General features: G+C 39.9%; 2 protein-coding genes and 1 long non-coding RNA gene across 3 annotated transcripts in view; 1 reads left to right on the top strand and 2 right to left on the bottom strand.

Annotated features, from left to right (window-relative positions):
• LOC147799996 (uncharacterized) overlaps nt 1–6,475 on the bottom strand; it is a 29,523-nt gene extending 23,048 nt beyond the window's left edge. The window contains exon 1 of the long non-coding RNA XR_015424502.1: nt 6,347–6,475. This is a non-coding gene — a long non-coding RNA (uncharacterized LOC147799996). The remainder of the gene's footprint in view (nt 1–6,346) is intronic.
• On the top strand, nt 33–11,421 carry LOC110989798 (medium-chain acyl-CoA ligase ACSF2, mitochondrial-like). Its single transcript, XM_022254430.2, has 13 exons — nt 33–322; nt 1,439–1,613; nt 2,424–2,606; nt 3,087–3,205; nt 3,559–3,724; nt 4,059–4,154; nt 5,670–5,818; nt 6,359–6,527; nt 7,129–7,236; nt 7,929–8,080; nt 8,562–8,703; nt 9,070–9,180; nt 9,535–11,421. Exons 1-13 carry the CDS (start codon nt 162–164, stop codon nt 9,655–9,657), a joined length of 1,854 nt encoding a protein of 617 aa, XP_022110122.2. The 5' UTR covers nt 33–161; the 3' UTR covers nt 9,658–11,421.
• A 370-nt stretch (nt 11,422–11,791) lies between these two features.
• Nucleotides 11,792–24,134, bottom strand: part of LOC110989797 (uncharacterized) — a 37,231-nt gene continuing 24,888 nt past the window's right edge. The window contains exon 2 of the mRNA XM_022254429.2: nt 11,792–20,315. Coding sequence (XP_022110121.1) covers nt 17,646–20,315 — 2,670 coding nt within the window. The 3' untranslated portion in view covers nt 11,792–17,645. The remainder of the gene's footprint in view (nt 20,316–24,134) is intronic.

Here is a 24,134-nt window from a genome sequence, read left to right as displayed (position 1 = left end):
TATGTTCAAGCGCTTGAGAATAGGCTACGAGCACTGCACTGTGTGTGCACAGGCCCAGCCGAGTGCACAAAGTTCGGTCGAGTATCGCCTGACGATTATAACGTGGCTGCGGGCGGCATTCATCTAACCTGGTGTTCAGTTCTTACACATTCTGAACAAAAATGGCCAATGTACTACAAACTATTGGGAGGTATGGCAGGATCAGCAGCTGGCCTCAAAGTCTGCAGAAGAAACTTGCTCTGAAAGGCTCCAGCTCCATATGTTTACGGGCAAAGCTGCAGTGGAGACCAACCAATACTTCCCATCGTCACCTGTCGTGCAGGTAGGGACGTACCCGGCACCCGTATGCGGTGTTAGTCCAGTCGTGATTTACAAAATGTACAGGGCTGGAACGTGTTCACGGATGGCATAACGTTAGATGTACATGTAAGCCCTACCTCAGTGTTCGAATGTTCACAGTACTATTCATCACGTACTGGTACATCATTTTTACGTACATGTATATCATGATGGAGCAGTTTATGGTATGGAGGCTCCCTCCAGCCTGAGTTCCTCCATGATGGCTCGTATACAGGCGCAAGGCCCTAATGTGTGTTACACTGTAAACTACCATAGCTGATAAGGGCCATGACTTGTAAATGTTTAGTACTGTACTGCGCCGTTGAATCGTTTTTATGGAAATGGTGCATTATCAATCATTGTTAAGTACATGTAGTACTAGCCGAGGCCTAGTTGCAACAGTCCAAAAATGTTGAAATTTGGCTGGTCCAATCATGCATGGTACAACTCATGTTACAGCTGACATATTTCCATAGAAAATTTATTAACATTCTCCAGGTTTTTTGTGGCTCACAATTCTGCAAAAAAAAATACCAATCTGGTGTTTACTGCCATGACACAAACAAAATCAAATGTTAGGTTATGTTTGCCAGTAGGGCAATTGGTTGATCTTTACGTGATCTGTCATTTTTTTTTTTGCACGAGCATTGTACTATAGATAATGCCACCATCAGCAAATCGCCTTGTCTTTCTGATTTGCAATTGTGGTGGATTATTTCAAAAATGAGAATAAAGTACTAGTATAGTACACGGCAATCACACGATTGAGCCAATTAACTGATTGCACCCATGTACAAAACAACGATGGCACATGATATAACAATAATAATTATTATTATTGGCACATATGCCACAATTGGACCAGTTCAACTGTTACACCACAGTAAGGAACATATTACAACTGTAGTTGGGAATGCTATAGTTTGGGTACAACAGCATGCAACATTATGCTTGCTCATAATAGTGGACAAGCCTTTGAACTTTGTCACACTTTATTTTTAATTTTTTTTATGCCACCTTTCCACTGCATAATGACAATAGCAACCCGAGAAAATCCCAGTAATTTGCTCATTTCATTTTCTTCTCTTGTTTATTCCAGTTCTGTCCTCTCCAAGAGCGAGTTAAGCTACTTTCACAATGCAGGGTCCACCCCGCTCATTGGCAAGACCATTGGGCGGGTCATGGATGAAACTACTGAGAAATTCCCTGACAGAGATGCATATGTATTCCTCAGAGATGGAATACGAAGAACTTTTGAAGAATTCAGAGAGGAGGTGTTTAATCTGTTTTTGTTTACACGACAGTATTGCATTTCAGTTTTTAATTTCAGAATAAGTTTGAGATAGTAATCGGGGTTTTCAAAATAGAATTTGCTTATTGCTTTTGTGAGATTTTTTCAGTGGAAAATTTCAAGTTGATACTGAACAGAATTAGGAGCCATATGGTTGGATAGAAACACAATGAAATCCAAACATGTTGGGATTGTTCAAGTCTGAAAAACATACATGTAAACGTTAACATTAGCTTGTCTTGGTAGCACTCACAGCTGGTCATCACTATTAAAACTTACACTGATTCAACTTCACGGTTACAAATGTTAAGGCCTTTGGTCTTTTTTATTTTTAAAGAAAGTCGACAACACAGTTGTACTTCGCCTTGCACAGGGATTACATTTTGGGCAATCAGGTGAACAAGTGCTGAGTCATTCTGTGAAGTTCTATGTTTGCATTTGTAATCAACTTAAGCCAGGTACCTCTACTGTTTACCAGTTCAAAGGTGCATTGTTGGGAGATATATCCAGCGCCACTGTATTGTTGTATTAGACTCAGGATATTTGAAATACACACTGCAGTCAAGTCCCAACTAAATTCAAATCAGTGTACTCCTCATTGTTTTCTGTGTATGAATGTATCTACATGTACATCAGTATTACACAGGAGTCACTCACGGAGTCCATTTGTGTGCATTAAAAAAATCATTCCCTGTAGAAATGTATAAGTGAGGTGGTTAGGATTGAACAACATAAATGTACCCGGCTTGAGTTTAATGTTGTTACATTCTCTCATACCCTACGCTTATTTTAGACTGAAAAGATTGCGCTTGGACTTCTAGCTGTTGGTATTAAGAAGGGAGACCGAGTTGGTATGTGGGGGCCTTCAACTCTGGAATGGGTGCTCACGCAATTTGCCACGTCACGCATTGGTGCCATTATGGTTAATGTTAATCCTGTCTACAGAGTGCACGAGTTGGAGTATGCTCTGAAAATGGTAGGATTTGGAATCATTCTTGTGCTTCACGATTTCCTTTATTTGTGGGAGGGGGGGATTTGGGTTTGAGGGGCATGTACATGTATTTGCTCAAATGTTGAGAATCTGCAAAGTTGTCTCACAAATGTGTTAACTGCAACAAATCCACACAAATAATTTAGTCACAGATGAAGTATTCTATTCCATTTGGTTCATCTCATGGAATGGAACATTCCATATGCCATCAAATAAAATTAGTCTTTCCAGTGGACGAGCATGAATCATTTATACAGTGACTGGGAAAAATCCCTGTACCACCTGAGTAAATCCTGAATGAATTCCTGGCTGAATAACCCCTTGATTCTCTTACGAGTGCAGACATTTCTTTTGTCCGCATTGTAGACTAGATCTTTCATTTTTTAGAGCACGGCTGTGGCATGCATTCAGCATCATCATCTTCATCATTATTAACTCCTCAGGTCTCACTTTTGTTGTCCCCAGTCTCAATGCAAAGCTGTTGTCTGTGACAAGACTTTCCGAACGTTAGACTACTATGCAATGCTTCAAGAACTCTGTCCTGAACTTGAAACGGACAAACCGGGACAACTGAAAAGTGCCAAGTAAGCCTAATTTATTTCCAATAAAGCTGTTTACATGGCTTAATCTCAAATTCATATAATGGGTAGGGGTATATTGTACCCCTCAGTCAATTTTACTTTCAGTTTTTTTACAGACAAGAAAAGAAACAGAAGGACCATTCAAAGTTATATCCAAGTTGCCATGTCCCACAACTTTAGGCACAGTGTCCCCACTTCATTGATGGGGTCTCTATTAGTGTTTTGGCTCAATTTTAGTGTTGACAGCCTGGTATATGCACCTGTGAAAATAAAGCCAGAGAATGGCAGAGTGTTTGGAGTCAAGATTCTGTCTGTAGTGTTCTCACCATAGGTTTGTACAACCCCCTGACATATAGATTTCCAGATTTGCAAACCGTCATCTTCAGAGGCAAGGATAATTTGCCTGGGACGTTCAACTTTGATGACCTTCATAATATGGGCGGCAGCACTGAGGAGGAACTGAGGGACGACTATGAGAAGAGGACACAGTTTGATGAGCCCATCAATATACAGTTCACCTCAGTGAGATTTGCTTGTTATCAGCAATTGTCATTGCACATGGATATTTGGGTTTGATTTTGTTTTATCGAAATCAAAGCAAAAGAAGAAGTGCTTCTGTCACTCTGAGATATTGTGATCCGTATATACCTTTCAATTGAATGCACTGTGCTTTTCATTTGCCTTGTAGCTATCACACACATGTATAACCTGAGAATATCAGGGGGCAGCAATCTCAGCTACTGTCTGCTACTTGTCTTATTTAGTGGGAGATGAGGGGATTTTTAGCATCAACATAAACAGGTAATCTGTGGTTTTGTAAAAAATTAGGGTTTTTGGCGGCCTCTTCTCTTTACAGGGTACTACAGGCTTCCCAAAGGGTGCAATGCTGACACATCACAACATCGTCAACAATGCTTTTTATATAGGACAGACCTGCGGCTTCAACGAACAGGTGTGTCTTGATTTCAAATGTAGTGAGGCACAAGCCATTGGGAGTAAACGATGCCTAATTGAGTTAAACCTCAAGCAAAAATATTGTGAACTGAATGCATTTGCTTGTCATCAGTGCTGAAAGAGAAATTCTCACCGGCAGTGTTTTAGCTAGGATTTGAAAAGTGGGAGTGCAATCTTGTTAGAGTTCAAATTTGTGTGTGAAGCATGCAACATGAGCGGGCAGTGCGAAGTCCCTTACGGCCGGGATCCAGGGCCTTCTTAAGGGCCCTGGAAGTTCTGCCTATTTAAGATGCTCTCTGGTGGTCTGTCATGAATATCTGCCATTTTTAAATAAGATTTTTGCCATTTGGAACAAAAAATAACAGCTTTTAGACAAAATTCGATTGTAAAACTTTCTGCAATTGTTTTATATAGTGTGATTAAAACAGCCCTGCAACAAAGAAGCGAATAATGACAAAAACCTTTGAACAGATTTCTTATAACCACTTTCTTTTGTTTTAAAAAAATATGTTATGCAGGAAATGTGGATCAGTACTTGACACAGGCTTTTGTGCCTTTTTGTTTGCAATATATTACATTGAGATTATTAATTATGTGATAAGCAAACAAAATAACTAATGATATAAAATGAATCCCAGTATTCCTACATGCATGTTTCCTTTGGCTGCTTGGCTAAGAACAAGCAAATTGAGTACAAGACATGACTTCTATGTGGATGAAAAAATACATGTCGTACATGCATAGTGCGTGTACATGCACACTGTACACGCACCCATGTACACCACGCAGGCCACGTGCTCGCGCTTGTGCATGAGTCGGAACAAGGCATTGGAAGAGATGGACAGTTTTTTCCATCGTTAAGGTAGAAGAACCTAAACAAGCTTTATGCTGATTGTTGACAATGATAAAGATTATGTGTAGGTCAACCCTTAGCTTCAAGAAGAAATCTTATATTCTTCGTTTCATTCTGGATGATATAGTGAGCAAGCAGCTCAAGCCCGGAAACGATCGCCATGGAACGAGGTTGATTACATGTATAATCGATCATTGGTGAACAAGTATGGCTTCCTGTGTTCATTTTGTTACAAGTTGATAGATACGGTGCTGAAGTTCATTATTTATAAGTAAGGGAACCCGCCTACTGGCGTTGATATGCAAAAACATCCGAACCATAGTCCCGGCATACATGTACTTCACTGTGGCATATTTTCTGTTTTGAATTAATTGATTGAGGAAAAAGCATGGGGAAAAGACTGAATTTTAGCTCAGGTTTTATTTTCACATTTTTTTGGATCTATATTACACAAGCGTTAAATTAAGTAGTGCACGGCTTGATTTGCACTGCCAGGCCATGCTTGAAAAAATGGGCCGTGATTTCACTGTGGCTGCACAGCTTGCTAGCTAAAATGCTATTCACCATTACGAAAGAGGCCTGAAAGATACCCCAAGGGTTCTATTTTGCCTCTGTCATAAATTGTAATCTTTTCTGCGTTTATGAATGTGTTTCTTCCAGCATCACCGAATCTGTGTTCCTGTGCCACTTTACCACTGTTTTGGTATGGTCGGGGGCACTCTAGCAGGGATGGTGCACGGTGCAACCTGTGTGTTCCCCGCTCCTGGGTTTGAGGCTGAGGCATCCCTAGAGGCTGTTGCTAAGGAGAGGTCAGTCTCATGAGAAAACTATGCAAAATATTGGCATGGAAAGGGCTGGGTCAGTAGAGAACAATTGAAACTTGTGAGTTACTATCAACAAAAGAAGAGCAACAGTCAATATGATTTACAAATACTTGAAGCAGGGGTAGAGCTAGAAGATAGGGGATTCACATCCTCAATTTCCATTCTTCTTGGATTAACCTAGTAACTGTTAGCATAATATACCCTATGAACAGCGCCACCTGTTGTCGGATTGTATCCACTTTTGTCCAGCTTGAAAGGTGCTCCGTCCTGATGGATTATATCTAAGCCTCACCCCCTCTCTGGGGATTTTCAAATCTGTGACAAGTGGCAAGTTTGGCTCTATTGGTGATTTGATAGTATATATGGCAAAGCTTCCCTTTGGTCAAATTGATCTTATGTTCCCCATGACTAGAAGTCTTATTGTAGTTGATCAAAGAGGGGAGAATGCCTATCGTTGCCACCTCTAATGAGCACAAGAAAGTTGTTTTTTTTTCATGCCTATTTCTTTCTCACCTTCTTTAACAGATGCACAGCTCTGTATGGTACACCAACCATGTTCATTGATATGCTGCATCATCCAAGATGTTCTGAGTTGGATGTCTCAAGTTTGCTTACCGGTGTCATGGCTGGCTCACCTTGTCCTGTTGAGACAATGAAACAATGTATCTCACAGCTGAACATGAAAGATATTTGTGTAAGGAGAAAACAAGAGAGACATTCCTAGGGCTGTTTGAGTGGACTGAGAAGAGATGCAGGAGAGTTATTGATATTGTCACCGTTACAGGGCCTGTGCAATATTGTTTCTGCATTCAGTCCTTTAAAATGCACCGTTTTGACCGCATTTGACTTTATTTTTAATTTTTTTAAAGTGTACTTTAGGCCCTTTTTTGTTTTTATGCAAAAAGTTTCATATATCCATGAGCAAAACCTCAGTGCTGTCTTGCTGGTTTGGGCAGAAAACGTCAATGTAACGGCTGTTTCCACTAGAATGACATCGAAAAGAGTCCCCCTCATTTGTCTGGAAAAGCCTGGAAAGTTTCCAATGTTTGAAGAAGTGTACTTTTCAATACAGTTAATCATAAAGAGATGTCCAATAGTTTTGATGTATTTAAGAGCCCAGAGGAAAAGACAGTTACACAAAATGTGTATCAGCAGAAACTCATCACATGGACTCTGTATGAGGATTGTAGTAGTACGTGGCACTGTCAAACTTTGTCACATTCTTTCTAGACATGCACACAGAACCTATGGCATTGATTAGGATGTGAAATTATTCATCTCACCCTTTTGTGCAGATTGCTTATGGACTGACAGAGGTGTCTCCTGTCATCTTCCAAACTCGACGAGATGATCCTATTGACATACGGGTTTCAACTGTTGGCAAGGCAACAGATAATAATGAAGTAAGTCAAAACACTGTCACCACATGAAGACTGTATGCGATCTACTGTATGTGTTAACCACTTGCTGACGGGGAGCCTAGTTTTGGAGACGTTGGCTTTATACGCATTGCCAGGGTGCCTGAAATCCGTCAAAAGAGCTGGGCCTTGTAACAAAGACTGTACTCGGAACAAAAGACCGAGCTGCTGGGAAGATTACACCACTGTTTGTGACATTCAGCGCAAGCAGATTACCATTGGGGACAAACGCACTCCAGTGATGAGCGATAAAATACCGCTGTACGGTAATCTGGCCCCATTGAAAAGGCGTCAGCAGCACACTGTGCCGGTTTTGGGAACAAAAGAAAATTACATAACATCGCACAATCTGGGCTCTTTTTACAAGGCGGCAGGCCTGGCTGCAATACTCAGGCGTCAGTAGATGTTGTCTGTCAGATTAGAGTAGCCACCAGACAGTCATTTGTGTTGGTGTAAACTTCTAGTAAATAAAGTTATGAATTTTTAAAGAATTTTAAAAACAGAAAAATAATGAAAAATCACCCGGCCCAGCAGAATCAACATGGATAAATGGGCCCGTTGCGCAGTGGTTGAGAGAAAAAGTGTGTCTTTTAAGTAAACAGAAAAGTGAAGATGCAAACAAGAATTGCACACATTTATTTTTATATTTACATGGCATGAATAATTTCTCACATAAGGTGAAGATCATCGATCCGCAAACTGGGGAAATCGTGCCACGCAACACGTCCGGTGAGCTCTGCAGTCGAGGATACACCACCATGATCGGCTACTGGAATAACAAGGAGAAGACTGATGAAGTTATCGATGCCGCGAGATGGTTCCACACAGGGTGAGTGAAAGTTGAGACATTATCAATCATATTTTGCTCTCTGTGTTTTGTTTTGTAATTTAGTTCCCATGAATTTCTAACAAATGGCCTCGTGTTTCTATGGTTCATTTCAGAAATCGTTGAGTTGTATGAGTGTAAATCAGACATAAATCAGCATATATCATAGGACCTCACTTCACAGTCAACAGCCTGAATGAAGTAGTTTCCTTCATACAGCTCAAATTACTGAGAAACTATTTTGCCCAGATACAGAAAACATTAAAAAGCTAAAAATAACTCAACCATTCTCTGGAAACAATTGCAGCTAAAATGCCAGTGGCTCTCATACAGACGTGTGTGTTGTTTCTTAGTAGTTTAGTCAAAATGGTTTTTGATAGGGGGCTGGACTTGAAAGAGGGCACTTGGTATTCAGACTGAAAGGTAAGACATCAAGTTAACGTTGAGGAGCATGTTATAGACTGCATTTGTGCCTGTCTTGCAGGGATATTGCTGTAATGAATGACGAGGGCTACGTGTCCATTGTAGGACGCAGCAAAGACGTCATCATTAGAGGAGGGGAGAACATCTATCCAGTGGAGATTGAGAACTTTCTGTACAAACATCCCAAAATTGCTGATGTCCAGGTACTGGTTCATACCTCGCAGTGTGTGTAGTATGTACTCTCATATTGCTAAACACTGGCGGTAGTTGTGACTCGCATTTGAAAAATCAATTGTTACTTTGGGGGAGGGAGAGGAGGAAGGGAAGGCCAACTCTGATTGGTTGCTAAAGTCCAAGTGACTGCAGTCAAAATCAGAAAGATAAAATTGCTGCAAACTAAAATCGAAAATGGTTGAATCCCCAAAATGAGCAGATCTGCTCAAACTCTACACATTTTACAGCTTACATGTACTTCAACTTCAAGGCCTAGGTTCATCGCTGACAAAGATAGAACATGTCTTTCTCTGTGAACTCTTGGTCATCTAAGTGACTAACAATGTTCTCTTTAGGTAATCGGTGTTCCAGATGAGCGTCTTGGTGAGATTGTGTGTGCCTGGGTGAAGCTGAAGGAAGGACAAACAGCAACGGAAGGAGAAATCAAGGAATTCTGCAAAGACGAGGTTAGAAATGAATGTTCTCTCCCTTATACTTAGTCACAAAAAGATGCCTGTTGTGATGAGTTTCTGTTGGATCCCATTTTAGCATCATTAATTATATCAAGTTATTGCACTTTTCTGAGAGAAAATTGAAAACTTTGACACAAGAATGAAACTGTAAATTTTCCATTTTCCTGTGCAAAAAAATGAAGTCAGTGGTTTAAGAGTATTGACATTTCAAGTAAAATCAGACTTGAAGCCGAAAGTATGAAAATGGTCTAGATCAACTTGCATGAAATTCCATTGCTGGGTGACTTTTAACTGTTGGGATACTGTGTGCCTGCTTCATGTATATAAATTTACCCTCTGTGTTTGCAGATTGCTCACTTCAAGATCCCGAAGATAGTTCACTTTGTATCCGAGTTCCCTCTGACCGTCACAGGCAAGGTGCAAAAATTCAAGATGCGCAAAGATATGAAGATTATCCTGGGTATCGAGTAATGTACGATGGACCGAAATGCCACGACGCCTGGGTTTGGGTTGATGTGCAGAGATTGAACACTGAAAGTGGATCAAGCAAAATTCAGGACTTTTTGAGTCGGATTTCGGTATCTTCCATTACCACTCCGAGCATGCTGGGTACGGGTGCCAGTATGTTCATCAGCGCAGTTGAATGCTCAACACATTACCAAGAGAACCAAGTGTGTACTTTTTACCAGCAGCTGATTTTCCAAGACTTGGTGTGACCTTGTGCCGTAGGTACATTTTATGCAACAAATATGTTGCAAAGCTTTGCATTCTACATGTCACAAAGAATTATGAAGCAACGTAGCAGTATTAACCACTGTGCTAAGGACAATCACAGCTTGTGCCATTACCATGGGGCGTTTCTGTACGATTTTTGTAACACTCACCAAACAATAGCCAAATTCTGATGTTTTCAACAAGTTAATTTTCTGTCACAGGTGGGCATCTTTACATACTCTCACATATTAAGTTGTCCTTCAAAACAAAGCAATGAATTCCCATCATCAACTGTGATAAAATGATTGGTGATAAGCTTTACAATGGTCACAGTTATTTCAGATTTATTTACTGCATGTATCATACAACGCTGTTGCAGAAGTGCAACTTTTCCAAAATGGGTCAGATCTTGTTGCGCAAACGTGCGCATTAAAATAACGTGCCGGTGGCGTTACTTCCACACCACGGTACAACTGTTCCGTGAAAATCATCCCAGCAGCTGCGTGTACCTTCACAGATTTAACTCACTGTTGCCACCACACACCAAAAATTTAAACCTTATTTAATAATATTTCGTTGCCACAAATCAATGTGAAGTTACTGTGTTTTCACATGGAAAAACCTGTGGCATGTGACCAGAACATGATTTTTAAATACCTGGCACATGGTCTATTCCCGCTTTGCTCGATTAAGATGAATATTTTATGAACCCATTAATGTTGGTTTGTGAGTGTAAAGTTAAAATGATGTCCCATCCTCGAACATATTTTAAATAATTGAGATGCAAGGTATTTTTAATAAAGGTATTTTTGTATTCAACACTCAAGTCTATTCAGATTCTTATGGTTACATTAGAATTATGCACTGTGTCTTACTACAGATTTTTAAGAATGTATTCTTTGCTTATTTCGGATGCAGTGATGTACTTAGAGAAATAAGTTATTGCCTGTGAAGATAATGAATGAGCATTAATTCATTACAGAAAGCAAGCCCATGTTGAAACCAATTCTTTTGTCATTTCACTGTTTTACAAGATATTTCAATAAGTCAGGTGTATGCATAGAATGCACCACTGCAGTATTACAAAGCATTAAATTTATGCTTTCCCCAACTATAAAACAAAGGGGAAAAAAGAAGAAAAAATGTAATTTTTACCCCTTGTCATTTCTGGTTTTCTGGTTTTTGTTTATATTTTCTTGAATATCATTTGTAGTACAGTACATTTTAGGTGTGCTGTAACAATCTGGAATACAATGAATGAAATTGAATCCAAGCAAGTTCAGACTGTAAAGACATTTAAAATATGCTTGTATACTCGATTATACCAACTGACAAAAATCCTTTATATACGAAAATTACATAAAAGAGGCATTTTAATCCACATTTTCAGTTTTTAGATATATTGTAACCCTGATTTTCTCTGTATTATGTTTGTTATCAACCCTTTTACGTTTGACTTCTTTTGTTTTCTTTTTTCGTTGAGGGCACAATAAGAATTTCTTTCTGAAGTCATGGCTATAATTTCCAAGCCTCTTCATCTGTACATGTGTTCCCGTTCCCCATTCCATGTTTTAAATTTAGGGTAGAAGTTTGTTGGAATCAACCACAATTTTATATTAAAATTCACCTCATCCATACACATACACTTTTATAAATTATTTGGGGAAAAAGGATACTCGGCTCTTAATTCTGTCTCCCACACCAGCCAAATTTGGCCTCGACAAAATTGAGCGCATTCTACTCACAACAGTATTCATCAAAATATTGAGAAAAACTACAAGACAAATAAGAGACCCATTGTCTTGTGGGTATTTCTCTTCTCATAAAAACACCTGAAATACTGAAGATAGATCAACTGGGAAGTCTAATGAAAACAGAAACTGAACTGATATTTCAAAACATAGCTTTCCTTATTTATTTTGGTACAAAATCCAGACATTTGTTCTATCATTTTAATATTGAGAAGAAAACAAAACAATAAATAAAATTACATGTATTTCATTTTGATCCTTAGGAATTTTTTTCAATGGAAATCGCACACATGAACTGATTAATTACTACGCCTTAAATTCTTGACTCAATATACAGCAACTTAAAAGCTCTTATTTATGACTACAAGACATCTTCCACTTAACATAATATTTACAATTAACTGAACCATACCACTAAAATGATCTTATTCCTTTTCTAGAGGAAAGTCAAACAGTTAAATTGTGGTTTCGAAAATTAAACTCAAATGAAACAAATGCAAGGGCCAAGTATAGGTTCAATGGACCAATAAATCAGTTGATATCAAAACATTCCTGATCTTTTGACAATTGCAGCAATCAAAAATAGACAAGAAATATTTCACTACAGTAAAGCTGGTAGGTCTTTTAAATTTGCTTTCTCTCTAATGATTTTGTTAACATGTTTTAATGATGATTTTCGTCGAATTAGTCTTATGATCCCATTCTATGCTCTCTCAAGAGGAAAATAATTCAAAATGGCTACATGCCGAGTTGTAAAATCACGTTCCTTTTTTTTTTGGAACAGATAAACTGATAGGTCATCAGTGTGCTCTTACACATGATAAGACAAATCACAAACCAAAAACTCTAAGGTTTTTTTTTTTTTACATAAATTCCAAAGTCACCAACTTTATCAATAAGGACAAATGTAAGTGAACAAGTTTTACATGTAAGTTTTGGTTCAAAATTCAGTGGATGGTAATTTCCTTAAATCTCTCACACACTTTTTCATTCTGTAATCGTATTTATGCAGCTTCTTTTTCCCACTTTTTTCCCACAGTGCCTTATTCCACTTATTTCCTCAACTTGCGGACAAACAGGCCATCTGAATATGACAGTATTTCCCATTTTAAATTTTAAAATGATATTTCAAAGCCAGAAATGGATCACACAGACCACGTGAAGTACACAGTACATCCAATCTTTCTATACTCAATTGCACTTGAATTTCTGAAGAGACCCACTTTGGTTCTTGAAGATTTGTTTCCACAAGCTCTGCATTGTGGTATCACATCAAGCGTACCAATTCTGAACCAACATGTATCTGAACCGAAACATATCAGTTACAGTAACAGGTTACAATGTAAGAGCGTCTATGTGTGCGTTGTTCCACATAAAAATCACAATGCTGATCCTGGTAAACACGAACAGGCTAAGTGCATTCCACAGGAATTCAAAAGGCCATTGGATAGTGTCAAGTAGAACTTTAAAATCTCCCCAGGAACCAAGTGACTGCCATTCTGGCCTGATTGAGAATAGGCCCATGTTCTGATGATATGCTTTGTTTACATACGCATTTCTACTTTCCTCAGGAGCTTCCAATTTGTCATCCCCCGCCCCCATGTGGCTCTTATAAGAAAACACATACCGTATGAATAAACAAAGCATGACATCATCGGTTCGTGGGCCTATTAAAGAGACACATGTACCTTCCTCATCTTTGATCCAGATACAAATGTCAAGTGATGGCAATGTTTGTGTGATGAGAGATGCACCAGTAAGCATGGTTGAAAGAGGGCAAAAAAAAAAAATCCTGAATGCATGCTCTACTGCACACATAATGACCATCACATCACTGCTACTGAATCTGTAACTGTCGCAAATCCAGGCAGTTCTGTACACAGTGTTTGACATGCACAGGCAAACAGGGATATAGAAATTAAGGAAACTTGTTGTGAGTACTCTCTAATGTCACAACATAAACCGACAAAACCTTTCAACACACAGTTGCTGACACTAAAAAAGAGTGTAAAACATTGGAAGTCCAAACAGGGAAAATAATTTCACAAGAAACCAGGAACATAGTGACAAAAAGAACCATTTGTATCAATCATGTCTTTCCTGCTAGACTGGACTTTCATGAAGTCACCAAAACGATGGCAGCGCAAGCAGGAAGTATGACTGCACTCTTTTGTGCTTTTAGTTTAAACAGGGAAAAAAACACAGGGTCAAAGTAGATGGAGCTTTTGGGGGGGGGGGGGTTGACAGAGACTGATTTTTTTTCTTCAGGAACTATGAACTGAAACTATGAAATAAACAGGTGGTGGTGGGAAACATCCATTTTGGGGAAAGTACCTGGAAAATACTGTCAGTGACGCCAACACGTCTTCCTTTCTCATCATGCAATTGTTGGACAAAGTTGCAACTCAAAATCTAAATGAGGATTTTCTTTTTTCCGGTACTTTCTCATATCGATTCATCAGTGCACAGCCTGCTTGCATCACAGAGGGCATGATTTGAATCAGAGCACACACTGGATCTCAGAGTTCTCCTCTTGACAAGGCTTAGCCTTCTGCGTTACTGAGCAAACCAATCCTCATGTGAACAGTTGCAGGAGGCTTAACTGGACAGCTAAAGAATAGCTGACAAAACTCCTGGACTAGGAACTCCCTTCACAGGATAAAAGGAGGTTCTGGAGAACAAAATATTTCATTGGTATCAAAGCTGACATTGTTACTACAAAAATATGAGAAAGGCACTAATTTTAAAAACTTTCTAGCAAGATTTAAATCGACCAACCTTTCCCAACACCTGTTATACTGGTTATAGGGATACATTGTTTCTTCTTGTGATGAGGGCATTTTTGGCAACAGATTCTGTTGTTCAGTTCATAAATAAGGGATCTTTTATTAAAATAACCTTTCGAGGGAATTTTTCAAGGGACTCTTTTCTGGGAAATCTTATGATATTTTTCTCGTGTAACAGTAGGACATATTTCCAAACCCAGGTTTGTTTAAATTACACCTCATTATTTAAAGTATTTGCCAATGATAAATTCTATAATTCTATGAAACATGCACCAAATCCAACATAACGTTTACCGTTAAGAATTACACAAATGTACATTATCTATCATAACAATAGGTTCCTGTTTCTTAAACATGCAAATTAAAATTCACAGGATAACCAGGCTAATACTTTGTATATTGACTGCTCACATTTGCTTCACAAACATCTTTTCTGGATGACTGAATAATCCCACATAAAGGAGAACTCAGTTAAAACTCACAAGAAAAAGGAACCCACAGGAAAACATCCACGCTCAGGTCTCAAGACACGCACAAACCATCACTCAGCCCACTGATGCTGCATGTTCAAAGTGACATCAAAGACAACACAATAAACACAAGATGGCAATAACTACCTTACCAGCCAGTTTGTCTTGAAATAGTGAAATACCTCCGTTCTAAATTTCAAGATTCTAACAGTAAGAGTCCCTTGGAGACAGGTGCCATAATATGAACACACACATCTGTACACAGTTTTTGATCAATTTACCTACATGTACCAATGCTTAACCCCCCCTTAACATTGACTCTTTTTGCCTCACTGTGCTGAGCCATCAAAAAAACAACAGCATACAAAATAGCAGCAGTCTTCATGCAAGAGGACATTTAAAACTACCATGCAATTTTCCCTTTAAGGCCTGCTTTCTAAAAAGAGTAATGTTTCCATGTAAATTTATAAACATAACATCATCATTTATATAGCTACACAATCTTATCAACATTAAATCATCTGAGACAAAAAAGCCATTCCAAAATTGTACAAGTTGTTAATATGACTGACGACTACACAACAGAAAACAATATTTACATTTGATGAATGACATATGACTTTCAAAAAGACTCTATATAAATTTGAGAAATGTCCTATTTATACTATACAAATAGTTTCTTAAAAATGTATATAACCGCCAAAAACCTCCATTTTGGGAGAATTACGGTTAGTTTATCGCTTTGTACAAAATGGTTTTGAAAAGCACTGACTTTTTTTTACTCAATAAGCACAAACTGTCTTTTTTACAAAATGTTCTTAAAAAGTTGACAACTTTCACCCAGTGTAATTTGCTGTTCATATGAATCTGAAAAAGTGGTAAAAAAAAATCCCCTCCGGAAAAATTTTTTAAAAAAAATTGGGTAATCGTGTGATCTTTTCAAGCCAGAAATGGCACAAAATCTCTCCAAACATGTGACTTAAGGAAATTGAGAGATCTTTGAGTCAATAAGAAATGATCCACTCTGTCATTTAAGGAAACATTATTGCCATGAATACTTTAATGAGCAAATGACACACTGTTACTTCAGCCTTAGAAATGGTACTGTGCTCCTTCAGTGAGCAATTAACTTTACTTGTCATCTGTCTGGGGGATGAACCAGCAGGTGTGTCAGGTAGTTAGTTTAAACAACTTGCCAACATACTCTTTTCAAATGCAATTAACAGCAAGTTTTCAAATAAAAAAAAAGCAATTTAATAGGCAAGGGTTCCACATGAAGATAGGCATGAAAGGTTACCTTTTGTTTAGTTTCAGGAAAATTAGCCCAAATCTTAAACAGAACAAAAATACTACAAAAAGGCCACAAAATGCTAAAAACAGCTTTTGTCTTTTTTCAATATACACTTTTCAAAATATAATAAAAGTTTTCGGCAGCCAACAACATGCTCAGTGTTATGTTTATAATTACCATGCAAATTCAAATGCCACGCATCCAGTCTCATATCCCTTTTAAACAAATTCAAGTTTTCGGATGGCTGACTAGTGCTAGCAAATTTTGCCAATTCAAGCCACATGTTACGGGGGTTAGGGTTAATAATGCTGGTTGTATTTTTTTTAAGTTGCAAAGTAAAACATTCTCCACAACATTTTGGGGCAACACAAATACATGTACATAACAGGAAACTACAAAAATGCACCAGATGGCGCACATAGATGTACATGTACCAGTACCACACAATAATCATTTGTCTTACAACAAAAAGGAAATCACTTGATAATTTGATTGCCTAGCTTCAATAAATGAACCATAACCATGCTGGCTGACTGTACAGTACACTAACAAATTTTCCTCTATTATACGTAGTGCACTTTGGCCAATGCAATGTCAGTCTCACATAAGCTTCTGGTTATAAATCGAGAAATGGAAATATCATTTCAATGCAGTTTCTTAAATGTTGACCTTGATTCGTAAACTTGAGTTGGACTGTCCAGAACTACAAAGCACATGTACACAAGTTGACAACATAACAGTGTTGGACAAGATAAATTTGACCTGAACTTTAATACAAGCATCATCACAAGCACAGTTAAACTCTTTACACATAAACAGAAATTCACAATTCTCTACATAGAAACATAGCATTGAATTACAATGCATGTACATGTACTGGACATACATGTGCTTACACTGTATAAGTACCAGACAGGATGTTCCAAAATGATGGGACAACCACAAATAACAACAACGATCTTGACACAGAGATGGGTGCAGGTCTTGGCTAAAACTGGTAAGTTGAATGCCATGGAACAAATGTCCATTGCCAATTTGGAAGAATATGCTGCATATGTCACATGCACATGTACCAGTACATACATGAACATATCTGCCAAAGTAGCTACTAGTTTGTCTGAACACCAATGTGCACATACACATGTACAGTGCCAAAATATGTACATACATGTGCACCTGTGTTTATTGGCTGCTCCAAGGCTATCAGGTACCTGTCCATGTACATGTAAATTTGTTATTTGCATTCTAGTCATGATCGCATCAGACGATTCATTAAAAATCTGTCTCCACCAATAGCTACTTGGTGGGGTCATTGAGTCGTGAGCCCCTTTCCGATCTTGTCTATTGAGGTAGATGATGAAAAATATGGCATTTTCATACCCCGAAAGCTACAATCTGTTGTTTCAAAAAGTGTAAAATCTAAGGATTAGAGGATACTGATGCATCATTATTTTGTTTTGAGGATATTTTCCAGGAGATCCAAATCAAAGTCAACATTACTCATGGTGGTGTTCCCCAGGTTCACATTACTGTCCAACAGGTCCATGGGCAAGTTGGTGGAGTTTGCCGAAAAAGACACCTGCTGGGTGGTCGACGTGGCAACTGAGGACATCGCGGTTACTATGGAAGGCTCACTGTGACTGGTTGGTGGCATAACTGAGGAGGTGGCAATGCTGGGCTGGTTACCATAGCCTTGCTGCTGTTGTTGCTGCTGTTGTTGCTGCTGCAGCACAGCCTGTGTGGTCATGCTGGTGTGGATGCTCATGTTTTGTGTGGGCATGTTCTGCATAAAGGTCCTCACGTTGGTCGAGGTGTTGATCAGGTTATTGGGGAATCGGGCAACAGTGGACACTTGGTGGGTCTGTCCAATGGGTTTACCTGCCATGGCACTAGACCCCTGGACATTCTGGGCCGACATCTGACCTGGATTTTGTACCCTCATCTGCTGCTTCATGTATGCCTCTGCTGCACCTAAATTGGTAGCACTGTTGGGTCCCTGCACCCTACTCCTACCCAGCTGGTTCAGCACTGTCCCTGTCTGTTGGCCAACCTGGCCAGGCATTTGCATATTATTTCTGCCCAAGTTCTGCAGCAACTGTTGCCTCCTCTGGATGAACTGGGCTTGTGCCTGATTTGGGTACAGGCCCTGTGAGAGCTGTGTGCCCGTGGTCCCAATCTGTCCGGCCTGGATCATGGTTTGATTGGTTCGCATGCCCTGATGGTGCAAGTTACTTTGTTGCACAGTTTGCTGCAATGGATTCCCTTGCCTAATGTTTCCTGCCATCAAGGCATTGTTGCTTATGCCCCCGGTCATTTGGTTTGTGGAGGCATTAGGTGTCTGTTGCATGAGCCCAGGCGAGTTGGCGTAAGCTGTGTTCCGATGCTGGGTCTCATCATAGCGTGGTGGAGGTCCCCGCTGATACATCTGAAACTCATTCTGTTTCTGCTGGACCAGCTGGCGCCGCTTAGTAAGCAGCAGGAACCGCTGCTCTGGAGTTAACTTCAGCAGTTGGCTTTGCTGCTGCTGTCGTAATTGTCGTTGCAGCATCTGCTGCCTCAGCAACTGCTGCTTTGCAGGAGACAATGTTGGGCGTTGCTGCACAAACTGTCCAGCCTGCTGTTGCTGCTGCTGTGGTTGCTGAAGCAACTGCTGTTGTTGAGTCCCTGGCATGTTCTGTCGAACTTGCTGGATACCTCCATCAACTGGAAACGCAGCAGGCTGTTGTTGCTGAGGTTGCTGCTGTTGCTGCTGCTGTACCTGTTGTGAATTTAACCTGTTCTGGGCAAAAATTTGGGCCACACTTGGCAATCTCCCGGTAACCTGATTCTGCCTTGTGTTGGAGAACCTTGCTCTATTTATCGCTGTGTTGAGGTTCTGAGTGCCACCTATGGCCCCTGCTAAGGTGTGAGGCCTCTGTTTCAACTGATCCTGAAGAGACTGCAGAGACCTTGACATTTGCATTCCAAACTGAGAACCAGTTGCAGTGATGCCACCTCCCTGTTGCTGCTGTTGCTGCAGTACCTGTTGCTGCTGCTGCTGCTGCTGATTGGCATAATGGCTAAGTTGTGTGCCTGGATTTGGTCCACCATGCTGCTGCTGTGCACTGCGATAGCTTGACTGTAACTGATTCACATGTTGTGGTGTTTGCTTTTGGTTTAGTAGATTTACCTGTCCTTGTTTCTGTTGAAACTGTGCTTGAAGCAGATTGGGTCCGTCAACAGCACCACCAGCCTGGGGCTCAATTTTGATATTGGTGGCATCAAACACTGCAGGATTCTTGAATTCTGCAATGGCCGGCAATGGCCCTTCCTTTCCCGTGCGCGCATCTGTGGCTACTGTATTTGGGGGCCCTTTCATCATTGGGTCGTATACTTCTGAGGGCTCTGAGGTGGCAACTGCCATTTCAGTCTTAACACGCTGCTTAAGGTTGCCATCTGAGGGGCTCGGAACAGCATTGAAGCCAGGGGCTCCGCGCACCATTGGTGCAACTGGCATTGTGGGAGCGCCTTGCTTACTGGGCAGCTTTGTTCCATCCGAAAGGCTAGGAACTGCAGGGAGAACTGGCGAGCCACTGGCAACTGGCATAGCATCACCACCTGAGTTCACCTCCTGTGCAGGCTGGCTGTCTAGGTTTGCAGCGTCAGGGAAGGCCCCATCGCCCAAGTCTTGCTGGATCTTGTTGCATATCTTTTCAAGCTCAGCCTCAAAGCTTTTCATCTGCTCCGGATCATTCTCCAGCTGCTTCATGAACTCCTCTAGACGCTCGGGGTCATCCAAGAGCTTCTCCAGATCCTGCCGTTTATCATCGGTCCACCCCTGGTGTTGGCCATTGCTCTGGTTGACCGTTGATGGGCACTCGGAGGTCTTGCAGCCATTCTGCGACCTCATGTTGTTATTGCTGGCCTCAGCAGAGCTGTCCCCCGATTGCTGGATTGTTGTGGTCACCGTCAGATCAGTCTGCTCCCCTGTCTTCTGAACTATCTGGACAGAGATTTCTGTGCAAGGGCGCTTGCTGGCTGTATCATCAAATCCATTGGCTTGGGACTCGCAGACAGTGGAGGGATCTGGACCGTTGGTAGCTTCAGAATGAGGCCGCTTTCGTTCTGAGTGTTTGTTCTGAAACAAATAAAACCAGGAAGAAGACTTTTTGGTTATTCTCACTTAAGAGCATATTTTTTTCAGGCATTTTTCCTGACATGAACTACTGTGACATCTTTACAGGAAGATACTTCTAATGTGAAGAGCTCTCTGTTCAAACACTAAATTGTATTGCTGATAACATCTGAGAGAAAAGTTTGCTCACTGGCTCACTGTCATGAACCAATACAATAAATTAGCAAAGTAAACAGAATTCACATCAGCAAAATCTTGGTAAGCTCACATCTAAAATTACACACGCAATAATAAATTCAAAGGGTGCAAGCATTTTTTTTCTAAAACTTAATCAGGAAGGATGTGATGCCTCTAAGCTTCCTTCTTCCTTTACTCTGTGCACAATACAGACTTTCAGTTCTCCCCATTTGGACAAATGTGAATAAGCATCACACTGCAGTGGACTCAGAAACTGCAGTTTCTGGGAAATCTCACTGATTGGTTTTCTTCTGTGCACATTTTACGTGTATCCTAAATTAAACTTTGGGAGCAGACAAGTCTCACATGACATACAGGAATGCCTATTCTTGAAATTGCAAACCCTGTAAAATCTAGGTGCATGTGGGTATACATGTACTCACAAATGTCAATACCATACATGTACATGCATTACTATTGAAGAAAAAGTTAGTTTACAGTAGGCCCGTTTGAATAATGCAACTAGTAGACTAGTCACCAATCATGTACCAATACCAAAAGGTTTTCGTGATCACAACTATCAATTTTCAGATGGTTGACTAGTCGTTATGCGGTGACTAGTTAGACTATGTTACAACTAGTGGAACTTGTAGCCTACGCCCGTGACTATTCACCTACATGTATGCCCACAACTTAACTACACAGTGGAGTACTCAGTCCCCGCAGTGCAGCGCTATGACACAGCACAAGCGTCGTGCTGTGCAGCACACACAAGAAATGCACAATGTACTACATGTATCTACACGTACGGTTTGTACAACAAGGTTCCTTGAACAATTGAGGCACATCGCACATCGCGCTAACACACCGTGTGCCGGCACAGCACGTACAGGTCTTCATATGGACAACTGGTCAAATCCTGACATACATGTAACTGCTCAGAGCACCACGTGGGCATGGACTACTACATCTTTCACAGGGCCATGAGTCTATGCTTTGAGCTAAGGAATTGTGTTTTATGCATGTCTGCAGAATAAATAAAGTATTTGTGTTGAATGTACATGTACATACTATCATTGAATCTCGTTGATTAGTCACAAATTTCATTTTAATTTAATTTTTCTAACGTGTACATGTAAATCTGTGTGATCCAACCTCACTCAAAAGGATGACTTGTAGAATTGTGTGGTGCCTGGTTCCAATTCATTGAAAAAAATACGGATGATTCAAAAGTTCATTTCATTTGTAATGTTTGTGAAATAAAAACAAAATGATTTGTTTTCATAGTAACAATTACACACTACACACAGTGATCTAACAATATTTGATTCATCATAAGCTTTCTGGACATTATTTTATATAACAATAATGCTTATTACCAGTATAAGAAACTAGGTCGTCCCACCTATTAAAAAAATTGGAGTCTCCAAGTCATATGAATGTGACTATCTGGGATGCACCTCGCCCATCTTTATATGCATTATGCATGTTAGTAAAGTCATTAACATTAGAGCGAACTGCTCCACGTGCGCTGCAGCATTCATGTACATGTACATTGTATTTACAATGCCAAGAAACTGTGGCTAAATAATTAGTGTCCTGTATGAAACTAGTCCATCAATACATATTGGGATAATTCCTTCATGAGATGTTAAGGGATTTTTTTTTTCAGCTGTCAAGAACAGAGAACCCTAATTAAAGATGTGTAGTTTGGATATAAGCTGTCAAAACCAGCTCTCAAAAGTGACAAAACTTTGCATTAACTGTCTGTACAAATGTATCCGAATTCGTTGACTCTTATAATAAACAAAAACTGGAGTCATGCATACCATGTTAGGAGACATAGTGGCAAACAAATGGCCGTATATCACACAGCATTAGAGTACACAGCTACCAATAGCTATATTGTGCATGTGGTGGGCCCACACAGGCAATGATACGAAAACCACTTCATGCCGTATAAAATTTCTAAAAAATTTGCAAAGCTGTATGGCTGCACTGTCTTGAGATAGAGTAGTACAGCCTAGAAATAAAGACATTACAATAGGGAATACATACATAGAAAAGATAAAATTGTGTTCTGTGAATTAACCCATCGTAAATTCCTTTCTCCACGATGTCTATTTGACATTTTTATTACCATGAGACTCTAACTGAAGGTATAGGTAGCCCGGGGCCCCATACAGCCTGGCCATAAACTGGTCCCTGTCCTCTACTGTGGCATTGTGTTGTGCGTCAGGCACCATTTGAACACTGCTGAATATATATAAACACATGGCATTTTCCCCTCTTCGAAAGTTGTTGCCTACAGCACCACGGAAATGAGGGTTTCCTTCCAAAAAAAAAGTAAGCAGAAACAATTAAGGAATGTCACAAGCATTTTTGACAATTTTTTTATCTTACAAAACTGCCTCATACATTTATGTCATTTAAGAAAGTGTGAACTCCAACCAAACGCACAGTGTGACATCATCTCGGATTAACCCTGTTATGCAAATGCAGACACGGTTTTAATAGGAAAAAAAGCTAGTAGGCGTGACTTTTTATTGATAGTCACCATGACTACTGCAATTCACTCATTGCACACACCTAGTTTTTATCAGTTTACATCGACAGCTCAAAAAAGCAAATGGATTTTTAATGGTCGGATTATAACAAGTTTACTACCTAACAGTGATTCAAACTTGAAATAAATAATTACAGTCCTTTTCTTTTTCAACACTTATTACTATTGATTAACAGCTTTAGGAGCCAATTTTATGTATCAGTTCCACCTGTCGACTACATGTATAGGTACTCTTACATTTGCGTGCATGGATGCTTCGAACAGTCAGTTTGGAAGAGTGCCTTTTAATGAGAGAATATGTACGTACACTGTAAACGACATGTACATAAATGTAGGGAATAGCCCTAGTGTTCCTGGGCTAGTAACACTTTTATGGACACACAGGCAATCAGGCATGTTTTTCTTTTAAATTTGACACCTGTTCAAAACACTGTTTGGGTACGATCAGTGTCCATTCCACTTCAAACAAAAGCATTGAAATCTACTCTCTCATAACATAAACTGAACATGTGCATGTTTTATACTGTACATGTACGCTGAAGTTGAACGGTGCATGTACAGTGTTTGTACCAATACTGTACACATACATGTAGGTAAGGCATGTATGTCTAGACATGTACAAGTATGTGATACATGTACATATACATGAGGCACAAAGTACCAGTTGGCCCTTGCGTAAGTTTGGTAAATAATAGTAGCATACATGTGCAATGTGTGCAACCCCTCCAGAGAAAATGCCATGAACCAAGCATTGGTTTCTAACATATCAGTGCTCATGAATGTACCAGAAGTGTGCAATATGCATACAACTGTGCCATGTACACGAATGCACTTACACTTGACAGGTACAATACTTTACAGGTTGTTTATGTAACCTTGCTGCGCAATCAAAACCCTCATGAAGGAAAGTGCTAATTGAAGAAGACTACACATACACTGTACATTGTACCTGTGAACAATGGAGTATCCAACACAAGAGCACATGGATGTACATTGTATACGTAGATGCCAATATGACCATGCACAAACACTCTTCAGCATCATTTCTCATTTGGAGCCCTTTCCTCTCTTACCATATT

This window comes from Acanthaster planci, linkage group LG02 (assembly GCF_054643075.1).
Source record: "Acanthaster planci isolate LZ-2023a linkage group LG02, COTS_SCS, whole genome shotgun sequence".
NCBI lineage: Eukaryota > Metazoa > Echinodermata > Asteroidea > Valvatida > Acanthasteridae > Acanthaster > Acanthaster planci.
The sequence above is the reverse complement of the archived record's forward strand: the minus strand, read 5'-3'. Positions and strand labels throughout refer to the sequence as shown.